Here is a 21,128-nt window from a genome sequence, read left to right as displayed (position 1 = left end):
CGAAGAAGGGCGAAAATTCATCTCGAAAACAAAACAAATCGAAATATGGTTGTCTCGAATCCCAATGAAATCAGCACTTCCGACTTACAAGATAATTCAGACAACAGTAACAGCCAAACATCAAATAAAAGTTCAGTGATCGAAAATAAAGTTAAAGAAATGTCAGAAAAATATTCGGTGCAACATTCATCGGTAGAAATCGAAATGTTAACAAATAATACTCAACGACATTCATCATTATCAGCAAGATTATACCGTAATCAACTGGAAGAGACAAATAACGATTCCTCTAGATCTCAAAAAAACGTGTCCCACCATATTTATCCTGATACATCTTGCGAAAATTTACCGAAAAATAGAATTGAGTTACAACCAATTTCACCAATTTCGTTGAAAAGTTCTTTACTCAATAAATATAGACCTTGTCGTGGAGTAATTTTGCAAAATCTTAGCTCTGACAGTGAGGCAGATTCCAATTTTGAGGTTATGTCGAACAGAATTGGTTCTAGTCACAAAATTGATCGTTTAATGCCTCTTACGCTACGAGAAACTAATATTTCTTCAAATTTATGTACTAATAATTTGGACATACAAAATCTAAACGATAATTTATCTTTATCTTCGGAAAGGTCGTCTAACCAAACACTTGTTAATTCATCGAGGAATGATTTCAGTGGAAGTACACTACAGCAGGGTTTAAATGAACCTTTAACATTCGTATCTTTGGGTCCTTTGAGAAAAACACCGCGTGAAAGGTCTTTTTATAGAAAATTGGGCAGTTCAAGAAGCGATTGTGGTCAAAATATGAAAGAAACTGTAGATGAGCCAATGTTCTTTTCTGCTAGGCAAGAAATTCGTGATTATAGTAAAGAATGCTTACAATCGCCACGATCTGTGTTTGAAACCCCGATTTATCCCAATATGCCCGCAAACGTTCTGGAAAATGAAATTTCTAAAACTTTATCTAATAATATGGTAAATTTTGAAGAAAATATTTATAATGAAAATGCTAAACAAAGTAGTGAGAAGATTTTTGATCAAAATGAACAAGAAATAATCGCAAAGGAATATATTAATTCTCCAAATTTGAAATTTTGTGAAAATCAAACTTTTATTACCTGTGAAAAGATTTCTAATGAAAATACTAATTGTGAGAAGATTCATTATCAAAACAAACGAGAAATGGTGGCAAATGAGTATTTCAATCCTTCTCAAAATAAAAACTTTACTTCAACTCCAAAAAATGTAACGTCACCAGAAACTATTGTACAAAATTCAATATTTGGAAATGACTCAAATAACAATTCAGAATTTTCTTCAAATGCTGATAATGGACAAGGATTCAAGGAAGCAATATCGAAATGTATATTAAATTGCGATAACAATGAAATTAATATTTCTCAGCTAAAAAATATTACCTCTCCGCCATTTAAATCTAATGCAAGCGAAAATCAAAGTACAGCTTCTTCGTTTAGAGAATTTTTCGTCAATGACTTCACAAAATTGTCACAAAACGGAGAAAATTGCTGTTCACCACAATCTATCATGAATAGCCAAGGAACACATAATTCACATGGAAGCAAAATTGTCAAGAGCCAAGAATTCATAAACGTACCAACTCTAGTTTTAAATTCACGAGAAATATCATACTCAACATCACCAAACAGTAAAGTTTGTTCAGAGAGACATGTAGATCCAAATGCTTTGATCATAGCGTTGTCAAACGCGTCCTTGAAACAACAAGCAGCGAAAGATGTTTTTGGAAATACTTGCAGCGAATCCTGTACTGATAGTAAGACAGTTTTTAGGTTAGGATCCTCTGAAAATAATTTATCGATGGATGTACGTTTCTCGAAGTCCGATGAGAATCGAACTAGATTAACAACATCTACAATATCTTGCAGATCATCTCTTAGTATAAAATCTAAGATACCTATAAAAATACCAAGTAATAGAAGCAAGCTATCAATTCGAAGCAAATTTAATGAAAGTGATAAAGGAATAATTAGTCCAAGGAATTCCAGTAGACAAACTTTTCGAAGCAATTCCTCGTCACTTGAAAATCTTCAATTTGTTTCCACATCACATGAAAATTCACCTTTTATGAAAAATTATGCGATTATGTCCGAATCTTCTATGAAAATAGAGTCACAGGAACAAGAAAAATATTTCAATTTGGAGAGTATCAAAAATGAGTCGGATAGTGTGGAAAAATCGGATGTAATTTTGGAAGACACTCAATCAAAAACTGCGAGAAAAGAGAATCAGGATTGTGATGAATCTTCCATTAATCGTTGCACGATAGACACTTTTAGGTCCTTGAATTTTTCTGATAATCCAAAAAAGTCTGAAAAGGAAAACGAACAAAATATTCTCCAGCAAAATATTTCTTCAGAAAATGAATCAGAAACTTCGTCACCTTACGATACTCGAGAATCGGTAAAAGAGATCGAAGAGCCAAAGAGATCTAAAGAATTTAATGCTTTTTCTCCAAGAAATATATCTACCAGTTTTCCTTTAGAAAGTTACCGAGATAAACATATAAATAATACTTACGAAGGAGAATGTTTCGAAAAAATCACCGAAGAACGAAAAACAAATTTATTCGAGAATCAAATAGGAGACGGTGGTTGCCAAGAGTTTCTTATTGAAGACTCAGGAAAATTTAAATCCTTGAACACGTCTGCAGAGGACGAAGAATTAATCAAACCAAGAAAAGTTACTGACAAACTTCGATTTTCGCTAGAAAAACTAGCAGTCGAGCAAATTCGAAGAAATCTAAACTCCGAACAAACAAGAACTATTCAATCAGATACTACCGCATTTTTTACAGAGAAATTCTATGAAATTCCACAATTTACTCTCGCGGGTTCTTCCTCGATGTCGAAGCTGCGCTACGACAAATCAAGAGACTCACCACGGTTTAAGAAAAAGAGTCAAGACAGATTTCCTTTCACGATTTCGGAAAAAACGAGCATCGCCTCGATGAAGTTCAAGGTACCTGGTCGACTAGGCAACCTGGACGAAGACGAGGAAGATAGAAGGTATAGGTTAGACACGCACCCGAGTATAACTAGATTGGCCGGTTATGCATTGGAGGATTCACCCGCGGATATCATCAGTTATATGGTGCAGACAGAACTGGAGAATCGTTACTTAAAATCTTCTGGGATGAAAGGATTAGTAAAAAAAATTTCTGCCAGATGGAAAAAACCGAAAAGATGCGGTAACGGAATTGGACCGACGAAGGTAACTAGCGTCATTTACAAAAATCGAGATTATCGAGAAGAATGCGAGAGCTCGAATTGCTCAGAATCGTCATCTTTACAGGAATGTAAAATATACGAGAGTTTGGAAGGAAAATTATGTAATCCTGAACCTAGTCCTGACTCTCCAGACGAAAAGTCGTCAATAATTTATAACAAAAATTTGTCTAATACGAAAAGTAGTAAAAATAGACTGTCGAGTATTGAAAATCCTTGCAGACGCTATGATCGTGATGATTTGTGGGTTCAAGCGTTCAAGAATTCTAATCACAAAAAGGGGAAGAAAAATGTAGAAATAGCGAATGAAGTAGATGAGGATAAATTAAAAAATCCTTACTCGGTATTTTTTGTAAAAAGCACGCAAGGAACGCCAGAGACCTCTACTAAAGCGTTTGTTCCGAAAAATGAGAAACAGAAACAAGATGTTTCTATGGAAAAACGAAAGAATCGGGTAAAATTTCGTGCAAATTCTCTAACCATGACATCGAAGTTAGACGAAAATGTTTGCAACGAATCCATTAAGAACAGAAATTTTGAACATACTAAAAGAAATAGAAATGCGCAGAGCGGATGTTTTTGTTTACGATTTTATCGAATGATCATACCGATCTCATTTGGTTCGATTTCCAAATATCGGTCAAGAATAAATGACAATTCATCGTCGGTAAAGAAGAGATCTCGTATGTCATTACAGAAAAAGAAAGGTTGACACTTGTATCTCATGCTCTGTCGGTAGAACGAATGTTTGTTGAATTTTTATAATTATGTATGTACATACATAAACGATTAACAAATGATTGCAAATTAACTTGGAAATTTTGTTTTAGTTGTTAGCCAAACTTCAAGATACTTTTTTTATCTATATGTATATACTTGCAGAATTATGTATTCGATTAACTCATTTACACAATTTGAGTCTTTTCTGACTCATCTTTATATGAACATTTTTTTAATTGTGAATATTTGCAGACAAAATATACATCGAAAATCAATAACAAGAGTCATGACAAATAGGAGTATGATATCGTCGTTCATATTCTTTATTTATACGTCGTTCATACATATCTCATGTATTCTCAATATTAGTGTTGCACGCTTACTTACATCTTTTTTTTTTACTTTTTTTTATTCTTTTTGCTTTCCCTTCTTTGCATACGAGTGAATCTTTGCTGAAGATACGCGTTTATCGAGTTTATCGCCTTAATAAAACGTTCTTTCGCTACGCTTTCTTTAACTTATTATCGTTATTATCGTTACCATTATAGAAAAAATAAGTCTTTAAATAATCACATAAGAGCCGTCGAGCCGTCGAGAATCGTGGGGAAAAAGGAGTGGCAGGGAATAAGAGAGAACGTGTTTATATACATACATGCATACATACGTGTATTTGTCAACACACATGTAAACGATTCGCGTATAGGTAGTCACGTATGTGTATGCTCGAATGATAATTGTACGTATGGGTCTGTCGTGTGTACGCATGGGTATATGATGTATCTGCACATGTGTATGTGTTAAGTATCCAAGGATGAAGGTAACATGTTTTTCGAAGTAATAGAGTTGGTTGGCTCTATATGGTATTTTCGCTTACCAGCTCCCTCGAAATAACGATGATGTCGCTCTAAGCCTAGAAAAAAATCTATCTACCGAGAAGACCAGTCGTTTTCGTTTTAATTTAAAACTATATATACGAGGTACGCATTACGCGTTATTCCGCTATGTGGCCGGGAGGAGCTTTAATCGATTCGATGAAGAGAGGTGGTCAACGACCACCGAGAGAGACCGGCGAAAAGGAGCATAAAGGAAACCAACTTTAAAGGCAATGCGTTTCCGCGATCTGCCTCGAGAGTACGCTGTTTCTTTCTTTCGTTCTTAGTTTTTTCTTCCTTCTGCCGTTTCTAAAAAAGGAATGGAAGCTCTCGGTTCACGCAATGTATATCCTTACATGTTCACGTGAGTACACAAAAACAACTATCAATATGCACAGCATACATTGCTAACGTTATTTTTGTCTATCAGTCAATTTACCGTTTAATCAATAACTGTGAAAAAGAAAAGGAACTGAAATCAATAGAAACGATAGGTATTAAATAAAAACTAATTAATTGTCGCTCATTCACGAACACATGAAAGTTTGGTTTCGCTTCGAACGACTATGAGGATAGGAGTCGAATATCATACTCGTACATCGTGCTAAACGTCGTAATATCTAGATAATATACGATGTTGAGATTTTTTTATAAGAAATATGTTGATTGAAATTCTATGAAATCCATGTTTATCGCTTATCATTAACAAAACATACCCAAAGTCTATATTTAATCATACTAAACGAAAAAATCGAAAACGGGCGTTTCCTTCCTTCCTCTTTTAGAAACTTCGCGAAACTTGTCTAAGTCTTCTAACTTCTTCCATTTGACCCTTTTAGCATATGCACCATTCAACTTCGTCTGTTCGAATTTCTCTTACTTCTTATTTATTCGTTCATGGTCATCGTCGTTGAAGCTCGCACCATCAGGACGGGACTGACTGGGGAAACGACGTCACAAGGGAGGTGGAATGGAGAATTCTTTCCGCACGTAAAACAGAATATAGGGTTTACACTTGGCGACTGCGTCCGTGGTTGCTGGTCGTACAGAGCTATCGTTAAAGTGAAACCATTGTCCGTCGTGAACAGCGAAGGCAGTATAATGTCCAGTTCCAGCACTAAAATGGATATTCCAATATTTATTCTCAAAATAGATACCATAGCTCTGTTATACAATAGATGAAAACATTGATTTTACAATGTAAAAATTATGGAATACTTATAAGACTGATAAAACATACTGAATTTTGCTTTATACAAACAAATATAATATACGTTTAGCTTGTGGTGTATTGCCATCTTAAAATGGATATAATGATATATGTTTCTGAATCCATAATTTACAGATTTTATTTAATTCGATAACTTTTTATCAGAATATAAAATTGTGTATACATTGACTCATTGAAAGAAATTATGAATGAGTCTGATTCTGATGATCTAATAAATGAGTTTGTATGTAGAATTAACATAAAAAAAGACGTTTGAGCATACCCTGAACCGTGGTGTACAATAACGGCAGCTAAGTCATATAAGTGACTATTTGAAGCGCCCAATTTCGTTCCACTCACACCACGCACCGTAAATGCAGACATATCAAGTGATTTCATCGGAAAATCCACCTGTGTGTCCACCTTCGAGCGATAGGAATTGCACCACCTAAATCTTTTAATGTGAAGGCACAACACCTAAAATAAAATAGAACTGTTAAACTATATGTTACAAACGAAGAAAATTTATAAGTTAATATATGGAGACGAATATTATAATAAATATTCTAAAAGTATTTCATTTAGAGAATTCCAGATTATCATTATATTTTGAAATTACAGACAATAAAGTGTGTTACAGACAATAAACTGTAAAAATTAATAATGTAATCAATACAAAATAGAAACATACATTTGTACATTAAGTAATGAAACGATAAGAGATTCAATATATTATAATATTTTCGAAACAAAACGAAAATATATTCTATAAAAATATTTCTAAATATCTTCTAAATGAAATAGTTAATAAAAGTATGCTAACATTAGGCAGCCTGTGTATCCAGAACCTCTTGGTGGATCTCTGTTTCCCCATGCAATTGTCACAAAAGTATAGTTCGCTATCGGCCAGCTCTTCGACTTTGAAGAATCTCGTTAAGCTGTACGTGAGACTGCATACTTCTTCCTGTTCTTTCGTTCGTCTCTGCAATCTGTCCGGTATATCCAGTGAAAGATCCTGAAAGGGCTCGTGCGTCTTGGAATCTGTACGGCAGTTCATGCAGTGGACCTGCGCGAGGAAACGCGATCCATAATTTGTCCGCGCTTCTCCCAAGAAGAAAATGAATAATAAAATGACTCTCCAAAACAATATTGATTCGGAAAGGGCACTCCCTCTCGTCATTTCGTATTGGAATAATAAAATGTAACCGGAAACGCATTAACCCTCGCCTGGTGAGTGCCGGATCATTTTGATACAAGTTGTGTCATGCATAGAAAGTAGGCACCAGTAGAATACCAAAGTAGACATTGGTATTATATGCAATAAACAATGCTGATAGAGCTTTGAGATAGTGGAATTATACCTTCTTAAATTTGATAATAAAATAAGTTTCCTAAAAATAATTCTTTTGTGTACACTTTTTTCATAATTAAAATGTTTTTAACAAGAATATTTTAAGATTCGACTACCAAAATAAATTAAGCAATAAATTAAGAACACAAAATTACAATAATAATATTTAATCACTGTCTTTTTTTCCTATTCTTTTTGCCAACATTATATGTTTTTGTGAGCTTCTAAATACATCATCTCTGGTTTTTCTGAAAAACTTTAAAACAGTACGATACAGTACAATATGTATTACCAAATTTGGAACTTTTATATATAGTGGAATAAATTCCTCGTGTAATAACAATAGCTCTAGAATCATTTATCATAAAACATTTCTTCGAAATCCATACATAAAGTGTATGTTATACATCAGAATGATACAGCATCATCCAGCCGCAAAGCGTTTGATCATCGGTGACCGAGGGTTAAACAGAGCTTCCTCCTTGAACAATCCTACGACTTACCACGCTAAGAAGGGTGCCTCCAAACACGGCTGTGACGATGCTCTGTTTGCCGCGCAGACCGAGAGGTTCGTGTCCCAGTCTGGGCAACAATTGCAAGAGCTCGGTGTGCAGTCTGTCCAACATGTAGGTAAGAAATTCATGAGCGTCTTGTTGTTGGTAGCCTCGAAATCTTGGTACGACTTTCCAGATGACAAGGAAAAGGCATTCGGGCGAAATGGCTTGACCATTTGAGCCACCAAGATTCAAACCAAGGAGTACCTTCCTGAGCTCTTCCGCGAGTAAGGCGTCACTCATAAACTCTTTTGCTCGACCGGGCGTGACGATTCGCCCTCTATGTGTGGGCGGCTCGTCGAATGGTATGCCCTCTAGGCATGGCATCTGCGTGAGATACTCGCAAAAATGGCTGATGTTGTTGAACGATTGTAACACAACATTCATGAAACAGGTGTTGCCGAGATTTCTCAGGCCGACGACCTTCTTCTCTTTGGTTATCTTGGAGCTCCTACGCTTGGTCGTCGGCCGATTGTCCCCGCTTGTGCCATCCAACGAGTGTAGCCTCTTCCGCGCTGTTCTCGGTCGGAGGTTCCTTACGACCACTTCCGCTTTCCACAGAGCGTCCGCGTCGTTATCGTCACTGTTCTCTCTCCTCGAGGACGGCGTCGTAGACGGCGACGTGTTCCAATTCTCCTCATTCTCCTTGTGCTCATCTTTGCGAAATGTGACGCGACGTATCTTCTCAATTTGGCCGCTCGTCGTGTCGTTAATTACATACTCGTCACACATGTAACTGAAAATGAATGCCTTTGTAAGTGCTGGCAAGTCAGGATCGGCGTGCTATTAATTAATTGAAGGGTTCGTGGGTGGATTCTTTATTTTCTTGATATCGAATATTTGATGAATGACTACTTACGACTTAACGCGTTATGGCTAAATACAGCCATTCTTTATGGTACACGAAACCTCAAATTTGAGGTATTACGGTCTATATTAATAACATACATATAAAATTTGAGATTTGGTTTATAAACCAACAATTGAATATGAAAAAGAGAAAGACAAGATTTGTTTTTGGAAAGAATTTATTTATGGTTTCTGAGACTGTTGTACCGGTCGAGCTAACATATTGCTGCTAATATTAATAAAGATGGCTGCCGCTAACAAACAAAATGATAGAGAGGGAGAGGCATGTTGGCGAGATTAAAAATCGTATCAACTGACGCGAGGAAGGCTCGGACCGTCGATCTGTGTCGCGAAGAATGGCGAAAGCGAAGGGTTTAACTTACCAGAATACTGCCAGGTTCTCACAGTCGATACAAACACAGTGCTGATTATTTTCTTCGTGATGCTGTAATGCATGGCCTGCCACGTATCGTCCACAGTGAATGGCTCCACAGTACAGACAGAGCCACGTACTTTTCTCAGTGCCACATACTATCGACAATAACAAAACACTTGATAAAAACATTGCCCTTGCCATGCATTCTAGTTTAAATGTTATCGTTCTGTGTTAAAACTGCAAACGATATAAAATTAACGAGTAACAGAGATTGAAGGCCATGTTCTCAAAATGGTCGAATTCTATACATGTTTCATTTTTAGGATCTCACCCTTTTATTTTTTCAAACCGAAGGTATGAATTGAGGTATAAATATTGTAAAAGATTCTAAGCTTAAAAATTAGAATTTCTTATTTTATTGATTCTGAACTTAATTTTTTGCGATTGATTCTGACTTGTTCTTATTTAGCTGATATTTAGAATAATGGCGATTTTCATATTATAAAAATCGTGTGTTATTTGTAACGCGTTACAACTTACTATCTTAGTTTTTATGAATCTAAATTTTGTTCTTAGTTACGTGACCCCGAGAATAATGGAAATATCATACATTATATGTATTGTAATTCCGATTTTCGTAAATTTGAACGAGTTTCTACCAAAATTCGATATTTTTGGATTTTACCCTAGCTACAGCTATTTTTGGAAAATTCCTAGAATTTTTTAAAGTTAGTGCATTCAGGAAATATAAAAGGCGATCATTACAAAATAATATAAGTCCCAAGTCGGTGTACTATCTTCTTGGCTCGTCTCGGCTTACGTAATTCTCAAGAGATCGCGTAAAACCAGGGTGAATGGGAGGAAGGCTGTTCGACACACCCCCTTTGCAGTCGATCGATCGCAAAATGTCTCGCAGTGCTATCAAGTTTGAGATTTTGCATGCACATTTCTTTTTTTCCCTTTCCTCGTACGTATATTTTTTCAGCACCATGACGTATCTATGATATTAAAAGCGAGTAAAATCTATGGAGACGTCTGCCAAGTTAATTGATCCTATACCAAGAATATACATTTCAGTAATTAAATACGATAATGAAATTACTAAATTCGAAAGAAAATTCGAAAATTCTACGCCCATGCAATTGGATCGATTTCGATCATTTTTATTTTGGATTGCTTGGTTCGATACCTGACTATTTTTAGCTACTTAAATAAACTTTGCAACAGTAGAATAAAAGAGAAAGACGTAAAATTGCTAAAGGTAAAAAAGCACGAGTACATGAAAATTGAGATATCGCATAGGTAGGCCAACTGAAATCCAATCTTCTAGAAGCACGTATCCCTGTACACACCCATTTGTTTTGCAATCTCGTGTAAGAATTATTATAACCCCACGCCCTGTGCAAATTATATTGTATTATTTCTTTGTAAAATGTACTAGGAATTTTAATTACACGTTATATACATTGGAACAAGATTGTTCAGAAATATTGCTTGAGATTGTATAACTATTGAATTCAGTATTTTTATAAATTTCAAACAATACAATGATACATCTTAAGATAGAACAAAATTTTTCTTATATTTATATAACAGAAAAAATATTTTTGTGCATAAAATTCAAATGTACAAATATAGTTTAACATCGAAATTTAAAATGAGTTGATAACCTGCAAATGATAATTTGGAACATCAGGTATTATATCTTACATATATGTGTATATTATTAAAATAAAATATCATAGAGACCAACGTAAGTTTTGTTAGATTATAATCAAAGTTTCATTATCGATGGAAAAAGATAATCCAATCGAGCCAAGTCTATCGAATGTTCAATATTTCAAAGTGGGTAATAATTCTCAATTTGATGTAAAAATACGTTGCGCATCACGCTGTATTCTTGGAAGATCACGTCAGTGCAGTTAAGGTCAAAATCAAATAAAAATCGTCGATAGAGTTGCATACAGGTAGTCTGAGAAATCCTAAACTCGAAAGACAACCAATCGTTGACCATTTCATTGGTGTGAGAGGTGTATCACGTGAACCACGAAAAAAAGCTAGCAGGGTAACCAACAATCATCTAACGAGCCACGTATCCATCCTTTTACTCGTCCGTCTCTTTTGTCATATCGTTGCGTCTCTTTTTCGCTGGTTGGTAACGAACGATACGATTCGCCACGCCTACTGCGTGTTGCGTCGTTGAAGAATTTCGTCGACGCATTGTCCAAGCGACGGAACCAGATAAAGATAAAGGCGACAAACGCATGCACCAGCAGAGTCTTCGGTTCGATGCAATCCCGGGAGAAGAAAAAGGAACGATGAGGGAAAAATTCGTTTCCCGAGCAATACGACTCGTATCGAGGCATCCGATTAGCAACGACGCCGTTATCGATTTTGCAACGTCGTACCCGAACCAGCTTGCAGCGCAGGAAAAGAGGCAGAAGAGGGATGGGAGGGGAAGGTGTGGAACATGGGGTTCTTTTATAGCCCACGAGGGACGATTTTTCTCCTGCGTGACTCGCGCCACAGTCGGGCTTGGTAATTTTTACCAGCGTCATTCTCCTTGCAAGATATTTAAATTGATCTTGCAACCTGGATATGTTTGCGATTCGTTGAGCGTGAACGATCTCTCGGGAGAGACGACGACGCGACACAGGGAGTATCGTTTCAATGATATTTGTATATGTTGACTATCTTGACAAATTCGGAAAACTCCGAAATACAACCTAACCCGAACTGAATAATAAAAAAAAACATCGCTAGTCTGACTCATCGGTCGCGCTAATACACCTTTGAAATACTCTCTCCTTGACTATGCATGTTTTGTTTTGTTCCATTATTGTTCCCTCTCCCTCCCTCCTTTCTCCTCTTTCTCGCTCGGATATTCAGACAAGAGATAAATATGCTTCGTGAATTCAATAGATTCTTCTCGATCCTGAAAGATCAAGGATATCAAAATCAAGAAAATGAAATTTCAGATTTTCTTGAAAGAATACGTTGCAATTAAATGACTCGGATCTTGGTGAAACGTTTCTTCCTGCCTGTTCTACTGTAAGAGGTCGCTAAAAGAAAAAAGACGGCGTAGTGCAGCATCGATTATCGAACAGAGCGAATCGAGTCTGTATTATGAAATTTTCCGTCTACAGCGAAGATCAGCTTAAGAGGGAGAACACATAGGGCAAGGGAGATTTAAATGTATGCAATAAAAGTATTGTGTTTATTTTAAATATAGTATCAAAGGCAATGACTATAGAGAATAGGTATCAAAATATCAGACGAGAAAACAAATTTCGAATCTCAAACAAGGAAGAAGTATTCACTAGATTATTCTATTCATTCATTTTCAAATGTATCTCTTAGATGATGATTCTTGAGAATGTGGATGTATGCAAGTTGACAAGCGGAAATGGAAGAAATTAGGAAAAACGAAGAAGGTGAAACGATGAACACGTTTATCAGGCGAGTTCTAATGACAGATCTCAGGCCAGCTGATTAGTGCCGTCTGGTATTGATTTTCCAATGACGACCGCGCCGCATACTGAGAACTCCCAGCAGGACGATGCACACGCGCACGTCCACGACGCTCTTGTTCGGTCCGTGGAGAGACACCCATGAACGGAGGACACACACACATAGATACTATATTACATATATACATGTATACATGAAGAAGAGGAGTGGACTTTCACGTACAACCGTACACGCGCGTATAGGTTTGTCTCGCATTCATACGTATTGACACGTACACATTCGCGTGTATCGAGGAGAGATGTAAGTACTATACATATTCGTGCTGGGAGTTCAATTCACAATACATACAAATAATACTAGGAGTCGTGCGTCCATAAGTATCATCGATATTCGCGTGTATCGACCGTGAAATACAGAAAGCGAACGTAAACGTGTACTTTCGTGTCCTCTCTCATAAAAAACATGCATTAATATCTTTATAGGGAAATAGAGAAATGGTTCGCTTCATCTTGTCGGCTACGACGGCTCAAGGCCGCGAGAGGAACGGCCGGGGCCGCGGTCACGAGAGGTAAAGAGAGAAAGAGGAAGAGAAAGAAAGAGGCGGGGGGAGAGAAAAAGAGCAAGACCGAGAACACAGGGGATAAAGAACGCAAAAGAAACGAGAGAAAAGGAGATGGGAGACAATAGAGGTGAAGGAAAGATCGAGATCGGGCTCGAGCAAGAAAGGAGTGCAAAATAGAATCCAACTTGAGAAGAAAGGATCTCGTGGGGGCTAGGTTTCGATTTTCTAAATACATCTTTTTTTTTCAATCTGCTAAGAAGGATAACGGTACGGTTTCTTTATAAGATCCTACCTGCACAGACGAACGGTAGATCCTTCGTACAATTCGCTTCTACGTCGTTACCGCCGAATTGGACGCTTTGAGCAAGATGTGGACACTCCATGTTTTCCTAGGCACGATTCCACGGGGCCCTCGTGGCCCCTTCGTCGGCGAGTGCCTGCGTACGTACGTGCCTGCGTTTACAACGTGTGCTCTTTCTCTCTCTTTGGGCAAAGGAGAATGTGTAGTGGCAAGGTAGAGAAGGAAGGATAGGATGGGAATGATATTCAGAGAAGGCGGGGTACACTCTTGGTGCCCCGTAATATCTGTCACATAGCGCGAAAAAGATTGGCTTGACTATTTCGTTGTATGTCTTTAAGCGAAAAAAAGAAAGGGTGCAACTGTTCTCGATGCGCAACGACGACGGACTGAGGAAAACGACCAGACCGAAAAGAGCAGTGGAGCGCCCGACTGGCCCCGACTACCGACCGAACGCAACCGAGCTGCGTCGGGCTCGGTTCTGCGGTGGTCGGGCTACCTCCAGAGTCACAGACCACTAATAGTCGACTGACTCGCCGGTTATACGGTCTCTCCTCCCTGCTCCCGAGAGTTTCAACATTCGTAGGCGTGCGATTACAGCTACTCTCTCCGTTTCTCTTCCTCTTTCTTCTTAACTTCGTCTGGTTCACCAGGTTGTGCTAGGCTACCTAGCCTTGGATCGTGCTAGGTCGCGCAGCCTCTGAACAACTTGTCCAGGTCCGGCTCAACCGCGTGGGTGCTGTTGGAAGGGCGACGATGCATTTCATTGTCGCGTCGATGCAGTCGTGTGCATATTAAGCCCCGTTATCTCTTGCAAAATATTATATAAACTTCGAAGTAATAAACTTTATTCGATGCGGTACCTTGGCTTTTCGCAATTTGAGCTACGATATCGCTGATAAATACGATACGAGAGATAGGATTACTCAGCTTCTATGTTTGCGATTAAAATGACGAGCTTCGTGCAAGGGAAGGCGAAAATGGTTGATGTCGTTGAGAGTATGTATATATGCTTTAAATGCACTGTACATAACTTTGATATATAATTATAATTGGAGCGGGAAATCGATACCGTTGAACCTCTGCGATAGTAACATTTTTTACTACTTTTGCTACTCTTAATATAACGTTACGATTATTTCTACCATATATAATTTAATGCAAAATAATAAATTGTTTAATATAAATTTGACAAACTTTTTGATCGAAATATTCGTTTTATGTGTAAAAATAATGTAAGAAGCAATTTAATATTAATATCTTTCAATAATGTTGTTAATTAAAATATTGGAAAAAGTAAACGAAAAAATTAATTTTAATAATAAGCTATTATAAATTATAATGTACATAACAGTACATAACGAAATTCGATTAAAATGGCCGACTTGTGCACACGCGTACTTTTACATTAAACTTTTCACATTCTACCATTTATATATTTCAAAACCTAACATTAAAATTGATTTGTATTTTTTCTTTATAAATGGATATGAAATATGCTTCTATTAAAATACAGATAATCAATTACATTAATTTTAGCTTGTAGAATTTAATATATTTCTTAATATGTATTTTATTTTACAGTAGCCTGTTACTTACCATAAGGAAATCAATACATGTACACACTCGAAAGAATGACAGGTTTACACGTTAAAATCAGTTTGAGAATATAAAATTTTTAGAATGTCAGCTTGCAGTTTTATTTAAAGTGCAATACTAACAATCTTATTTAATATAAACAAATAAATTTAAGAACGTCTGCTATATGGTGGTAGTTGGGATTGTGTGAGTTGAAGTCCTGGAATGTTGTTAAATCCAAGCATTTGTAACATTTCCTTGGTTTCTGGATCTACTTCGATAATATCGTGCTCCAATGCAGACACCTCAGGAACATAGTTGTCCCTGCGTTCTCTCTCTTCTTCTTGGAGTTTGATGGAAATGCCACGTACTTGACTGTGTCTCAGACGCTTCATCAAGTGCGTGACAAATCTATTTGGAATAATAGGATAAAGAAATTCAATAAAAAATTGAAATAGACTTAAATAAGAAATTAAATACGCTACAGTATACAGGATAATAAATCCTACAAATTATGATTTAGTTTTTGGCATAAAAATGTTTTAACACAAAACATACACTTTTGTAAATACATACCCAGCGATTTTGTTTCGCAAAGATTTGCTGGGAATAATAGCAATTTCTTCGCATATCCTTTTATTTGTATGGAAGTCCATGGTCAATCGAGTATAGTATTTCTCGATGATTAGCTTCGCGGCCTTTTTGACCGTCTTTGTCCTGACGCGACTCTAAAATCATATTTATATTCCATTTCATGCTATTTAATCCATCTTGCACTCATTTAAAACAAAATATTGGAAAACACTCTAAACACATTCGTATAACCTCAAAATTTGTAACAAAAGATAACAATCTATTATAATACACTTTAACTGTAAATATTTCAACTTTTCAGTATAAAATAATTTATATGATGTTGCTAGATAATTCGTTTGTGTACTTGGTGACGGATTGCTACTGCCTTTTTAGATTTTTTTCTAGATTTTATCAAAATATACGTACCATGATGGATACCGTTCCAGAAAAGATGGAGAAAATGAAAGAGAGATGCTACCGCCACGAAGAACTATCAATACCAACGGCCAAATGGAGAATCAACGTGTTCACTCATAGCATTACGGTCGTGCATTGTCTACCACATACGGGGCGCTGATGTCGACTGGCCAAAACTAATTCAAGAAAGTAAAAACATGGTGGAAATAATCAAGTGAATTTTTTATCATTTTGCATAATTTGTATAATACTTTACAAGTAAGTATACATTATTTATTCATAAATAAATTTATTGATGTTCACTTTAGGGGACACAGAATTATGGCTTTGTGTCGTTTATTGTTTTGACTATTCTGCAGCAACGCCAGTGGTGGCAGATTAGAGAAACACAGATCGCCGCATCATTGTGACATTCTTGACCACGGGAGTTTCGGGACCTGTATATACGACCGTGAATCAATAGCTACACTAGGGACATCTAGAACTTATGTTGAGTCTATCTTCAGAAATTTTATTTACGTATTTGTAGAAGATAAGTAAAAAAGATTAAATTAGAAAATTTGAAATTTGTACTCCAATTTTAAAATTAAGTTTAAATAAGGTTAAAAAATGATATTCTAATAAGTTTTTACTTAAGAGATATAATATTTGTAATATTTTATATATTCTACAGAAGATAATGTAGGTAATTTAACTAAATAGATATTTATATAAATATTTAATTGTAATTGTAAATAGCTTTATAGTATATAAATACAATATTGATTATATTATTAAGTTCGAGTATTTTTACTTGTCAAAACGAAAGATCTTCTTTTCTATAAACAAAATCACGTTGCAATTGATTGCAGTAGGGTGGCACCACCACCCTTCATACAGTTCCTGCTCCAGTACAGACTGTCAGTGGCTCAAAACATGTCGTACATTGCGTTGTCGCGTCATGGAGTCATCATAAACGAGTCTTATTTGCTCTTTTCGCGAGTGACATCCAGTTTCTTCGAAACTACAAACGCTCCCGATTACCAAGTATCACCCAGTTTAAACCGAGCATTCATCAAATGTCAAAAAATCAAGAATACCAGGTGACAAGTTGTGATGCGATGCGATAGTGGGGGCGAAGCATGGTGGCAGCACTGTGCCTTAAACGGGGCAGGAGCGAAGAGGAAGGGAAAGTAACAGAGATGTATAATGTTAGAGTGAGTGAAATAGAGTGATGAGAGTGAGATCATACCATATTGCTAACGCCGCAGTGCGAGAAAGACCGAAATTTCGCTCAGCAGCACACGGCAGTCGGCGTTTGTCCGCGGAAGCGGGATAGTAAACGTTTAGCGAGAGTAAGAGACTTGATAGGAGAAGGAGGGTAGACTCGTGAGGGAGAGGCGACGAGTTTGTTTATCGCCTTGGTGAACGGCGAGAGCAGTCAGTGCGGTGCTACACTTGGCCTGTAGTGGTCGGAATGATCGGTGGATTGGTTCGAAAGTTCGGCCTCGTTCTTCTGACAATTTACTCCGAGTAGTGCGTGGGTGCCGTCGTGTTTTCCTTTCGCGCACATGTCAATGTCCATTTAACCTCGTCGCAGACCTCGTGCCGGAAGAACATGCCGCGAACCACTGCCAAAACATAGTCGTTTTCGTGCATATATCAAAGTTGGTGACATTTGTACCTTTCAAGCAACTCCGCTGAAATTTCACCATACTTCGTGGGAATCTAAGGCCGCGTGATACCTAAACAGAGGTAAATGTATTTCTTATTAAAATGAAAAAAAGAATTGCGTTTGATGATTGACGTCGCGTGATTCACAGCTAACCTCTTTATATTGGTGTGTGTCTCCATTATATAGTTTTGTATATTATGGTCTATCCTCAACGACCAATTACGGGTCTCTTTCTGAGTCTTTGTTTCTATCAGCTGACATCTCGAGGTCCTCGTGTACCAGAGACTTTCTCTTCGTGAAACTCGTTCATGTTGTTCCCCGATTAAGCTAGTGCTTTTTTCCCTCGTTGGTTGAATTCTGGCGAGTAGAAGGCGGATTTTAACTGTCGATATTCTTTCGCGAATTTCTCCGTGAGCGGTTGGGTCGTTGATCTCGATTCTTTCACTTTCGTCGAAAATAGAGGCTGACCGTGATTCGCATGCGGAATGGTGCACGCGTTGCGCTCATAAGAGGAAAAAAAAAGGCTGTGAAAGCAGCGTTGGCGTTTCGCGGAGCCACGCGCGCGTGTGTAATTCAGGCCAGTGCGAGTGGCGTGCGAAAAATGATTGTGGCCACGCGTGTGTGCAAGCTTGTATCGTATGCGCGATGCGTCGCCAAAGAAATATCGCGGTGTCGCGTTCTAATCATGCGGGCTCGAAAAACCTTTTAGTTCCGATTAATGCTCCTCTCTGACCTTTTCTGACCCGAAACTAATTACGGTTTCGCGTTTCGTTCACAGAAATACAGTGGTTTACCAAGTATTCCAACATTTCTTTACGAATACGTGTGTTAGACGAAATATTTTCAAATTTGATTAATGTGATGAAAATATATAGAAACAAGGACAAATTTTGTAAATCTAATGTCTCTTCCTGCGGTGTACTGCTCATTAAAGTTCGAAATTTACGAACAACGTTGGATTAGGTTAGTTTTTTCGATTCTTATAAGAACCAAGTTTTACTCAAGGCGTTATTTATTAACTCTATTTTGTACAGTCATCTTATTTTTTGCTAAATATATTGCACATGTATGTTAAAAGTGCCAGAATTCAAAATAATTCAGTCTTATGTTAAACAAACCGTCAAAATAGTATTTGAAGGACTAAGAAGAGAAAATTACAAAAGTAATATTGACCAATGTTTCCTACAGTCTTTTCTTCTTCTCAACAAGATGTGTTTAGTAAATAATTTTCTCGTAAATTGCCAAATAATTTTTCGCTTCTCCCGAAAAATTTTAAATATATGTACGATACGTTTGCAGTACATATCTACTTTTATACTTTTAAATTATACCGATACAGTCATGACTCGTGACAGTCGTGTCTTTTATAGTGCTGATGAAATTTCAAAATGTTTCATATAACACACACACACACATCAGACTTTTGTTTTAATATTTTCGCGAGTCATGGACGTATTACGGATTTTGTGATGATTTGCTCGAATACAAATTTTGTTTCTCCCTCCCGCGTCCCGGTTTGCGTGCAACCTCGTCTTCTCGAGAGCTTGCCACACTGGTGACAAAAAATTCCAGGCTGCTCTTTCCTGATCGAACGAGTTTCAACTTGCCACTGGTATATATGGTAATGGTATACCGTGTACACACGTATACAACGATCGTCGATATCTACCAGTTCTATTTTCTCGTTTTCCATTAGATTTCAAATTGGAGTATGTATGTTTACGGATGTGATTGGCTGCGACCTTGTGCGTGAAGCGTCGGTATTAAGAGCACTTTATTATCGGCTGCATAATGGGACGTACGGTTACTGTCGTTTGGAGATAATGCGTGTTTCCCTATTTGTGAAATGATTTGCGCTATTGGTCGTATTAGATGATTTGAAATAATTAAACGTATGGAATATATGTATAATGTATAATAATAAAGCCATATAGAATATGTTGAATGTATCATTATTATTACTAATTAATTGCTAGTTAATTACTTTTCCATACTATTCATTATGATAGTAAACGTATAGATGTGATGATTACCAAAGAAGTTGTATAATTTCTGATTTACCAAGATAATTCCTGTTTTGTAAAGTAAGCATTAAGGATAAAGATGTTATGCAAGGTTTGTAATATGTAAATTTACGGAAGAAGAGGATTTACTTTACATGAAGGTTGATTGTCTATGTAAATTTTGAACGTGATGTATTATAATTTGTAATATTTTGTATAAAATTATTTAATACATTTAACTGGTATTTCGAATTTTTGACTATGAAGTCATCGTTATTAGCAATTGCTCTTTCGATAGCTAAATGTATATTGTATGATAGATCAATAGCAAATATGATGTTGGTAGGTTAATTTTGATTAAATTTTCTAGTTAAACTTTGAAGTAATAAAAGGGTTAGAGTTGCAGGACGATAGTAAAAATATTGAAAATGGATATTTATTAGCTACAGAAAGACAAGTAGATTATGTAATGAAATCAGCTTCAGGCGATATCTATGTATAAATCTTAATTTCATGCATCTTCGATCAGATATGTTATTTCCGTATTTATTTCCACATAGCTGCGAGTAGAGTTTAACGATAATGACGGAATATTTCAGAGAAATCCACGAGCAAGGAAACAAACATCCTTTAACGTCTTAAGTCTTTGTCTAGATCGTTCGTTTAACTCATCCATTTGATTTCTCCTTCTTTCGTGTATTCACGTTTCTTTATTTCACTATCCTCCTTCGAACGATAAGCTACTAAGCCGTATTTAAATGTGAATATCAATCAGCTCGAATAAAGTTACCATATCGTATATTATCGTTACGTAAGATATTTAGAATGTAATATAACGAGATATCTCGTATCAAAGAAATATAATTTAATACACCGCTAAGTTATTCTTCACTTGGTAAAAAAGAAGAGACGCAAATGTTGCAATGTCGATATTGTTCCATATGAGGCAAAAATCGCGTTTCCAGCAAGTCTACCTTTATCAGTGTTTTTCACTGACATCTTTAAATTAATTGTTTTTAAATTGTTATTTTTTTAATAATCTTTTTGACAACTTGCAGACGTTACTAAATAATTTCCCGTGAAAATCGTAACCTGTATCCGTTAAGAAAAATGGAAACCAAATTGGTATCAATCTTTAACAATAAAACGTCAAAATTCGCAAGGAATCGTCCTAGTAATTTTTTATGCAGTTTGCATATGCTAATGAAGTGTACGGATCGCCATTCGCGTATTCATTAGTGTAGTTGTCGCTGAACTGTCCGTCCTGTGTTTGTCCGATGTTGTCGTCATCAGCGTCTTCTTGGTGAGTACGCGTGTCATCGGTAATTGAATTCAGTACGCAAGACAGTTGTTCGCAGATGTACACAAACATGT

The 21,128-nt window shown here is 36.7% G+C and overlaps 3 protein-coding genes across 4 annotated transcripts in view; 1 reads left to right on the top strand and 2 right to left on the bottom strand.

Moving 5' to 3' along the window:
• Nucleotides 1-4,277: 4,277 nt before the first annotated feature.
• Nucleotides 4,278-14,768, bottom strand: LOC126864182 (ubiquitin carboxyl-terminal hydrolase 3-like). Its single transcript, XM_050615230.1, has 6 exons — nt 13,521-14,768; nt 9,203-9,350; nt 7,920-8,706; nt 6,889-7,131; nt 6,349-6,542; nt 4,278-5,972 (listed from the first exon to the last, which is right to left on the bottom strand). Exons 1-6 carry the CDS (start codon nt 13,609-13,611, stop codon nt 5,810-5,812), a joined length of 1,626 nt encoding a protein of 541 aa, XP_050471187.1. The 5' UTR covers nt 13,612-14,768; the 3' UTR covers nt 4,278-5,809.
• Nucleotides 14,769-15,196: 428 nt separating this feature from the next.
• Nucleotides 15,197-16,271, bottom strand: LOC126864183 (40S ribosomal protein S17). The gene is made up of 3 exons (XM_050615231.1): nt 16,107-16,271; nt 15,681-15,832; nt 15,197-15,515 (listed from the first exon to the last, which is right to left on the bottom strand). The coding sequence occupies exons 1-3, from the start codon at nt 16,107-16,109 to the stop codon at nt 15,275-15,277; spliced, it is 396 nt and encodes a 131-aa protein (XP_050471188.1). The 5' UTR covers nt 16,110-16,271; the 3' UTR covers nt 15,197-15,274.
• Nucleotides 16,272-16,982: 711 nt separating this feature from the next.
• The window catches only part of LOC126864181 (furin-like protease 2), a 412,400-nt gene continuing 408,254 nt past the window's right edge, over nt 16,983-21,128 (top strand). The window contains exon 1 of one of the 2 annotated variants that reach the window (XM_050615226.1): nt 16,983-17,831. The gene's annotated coding sequence lies outside the window, so the exon portion shown is untranslated. The remainder of the gene's footprint in view (nt 17,832-21,128) is intronic. The other variant, XM_050615228.1, reaches the window with a different exon arrangement.

Source organism: Bombus huntii, chromosome 3, assembly GCF_024542735.1.
Source record: "Bombus huntii isolate Logan2020A chromosome 3, iyBomHunt1.1, whole genome shotgun sequence".
NCBI lineage: Eukaryota > Metazoa > Arthropoda > Insecta > Hymenoptera > Apidae > Bombus > Bombus huntii.
Note: the sequence above shows the minus strand (reverse complement) of the source record. Positions and strands in the feature narration are given on the sequence as shown.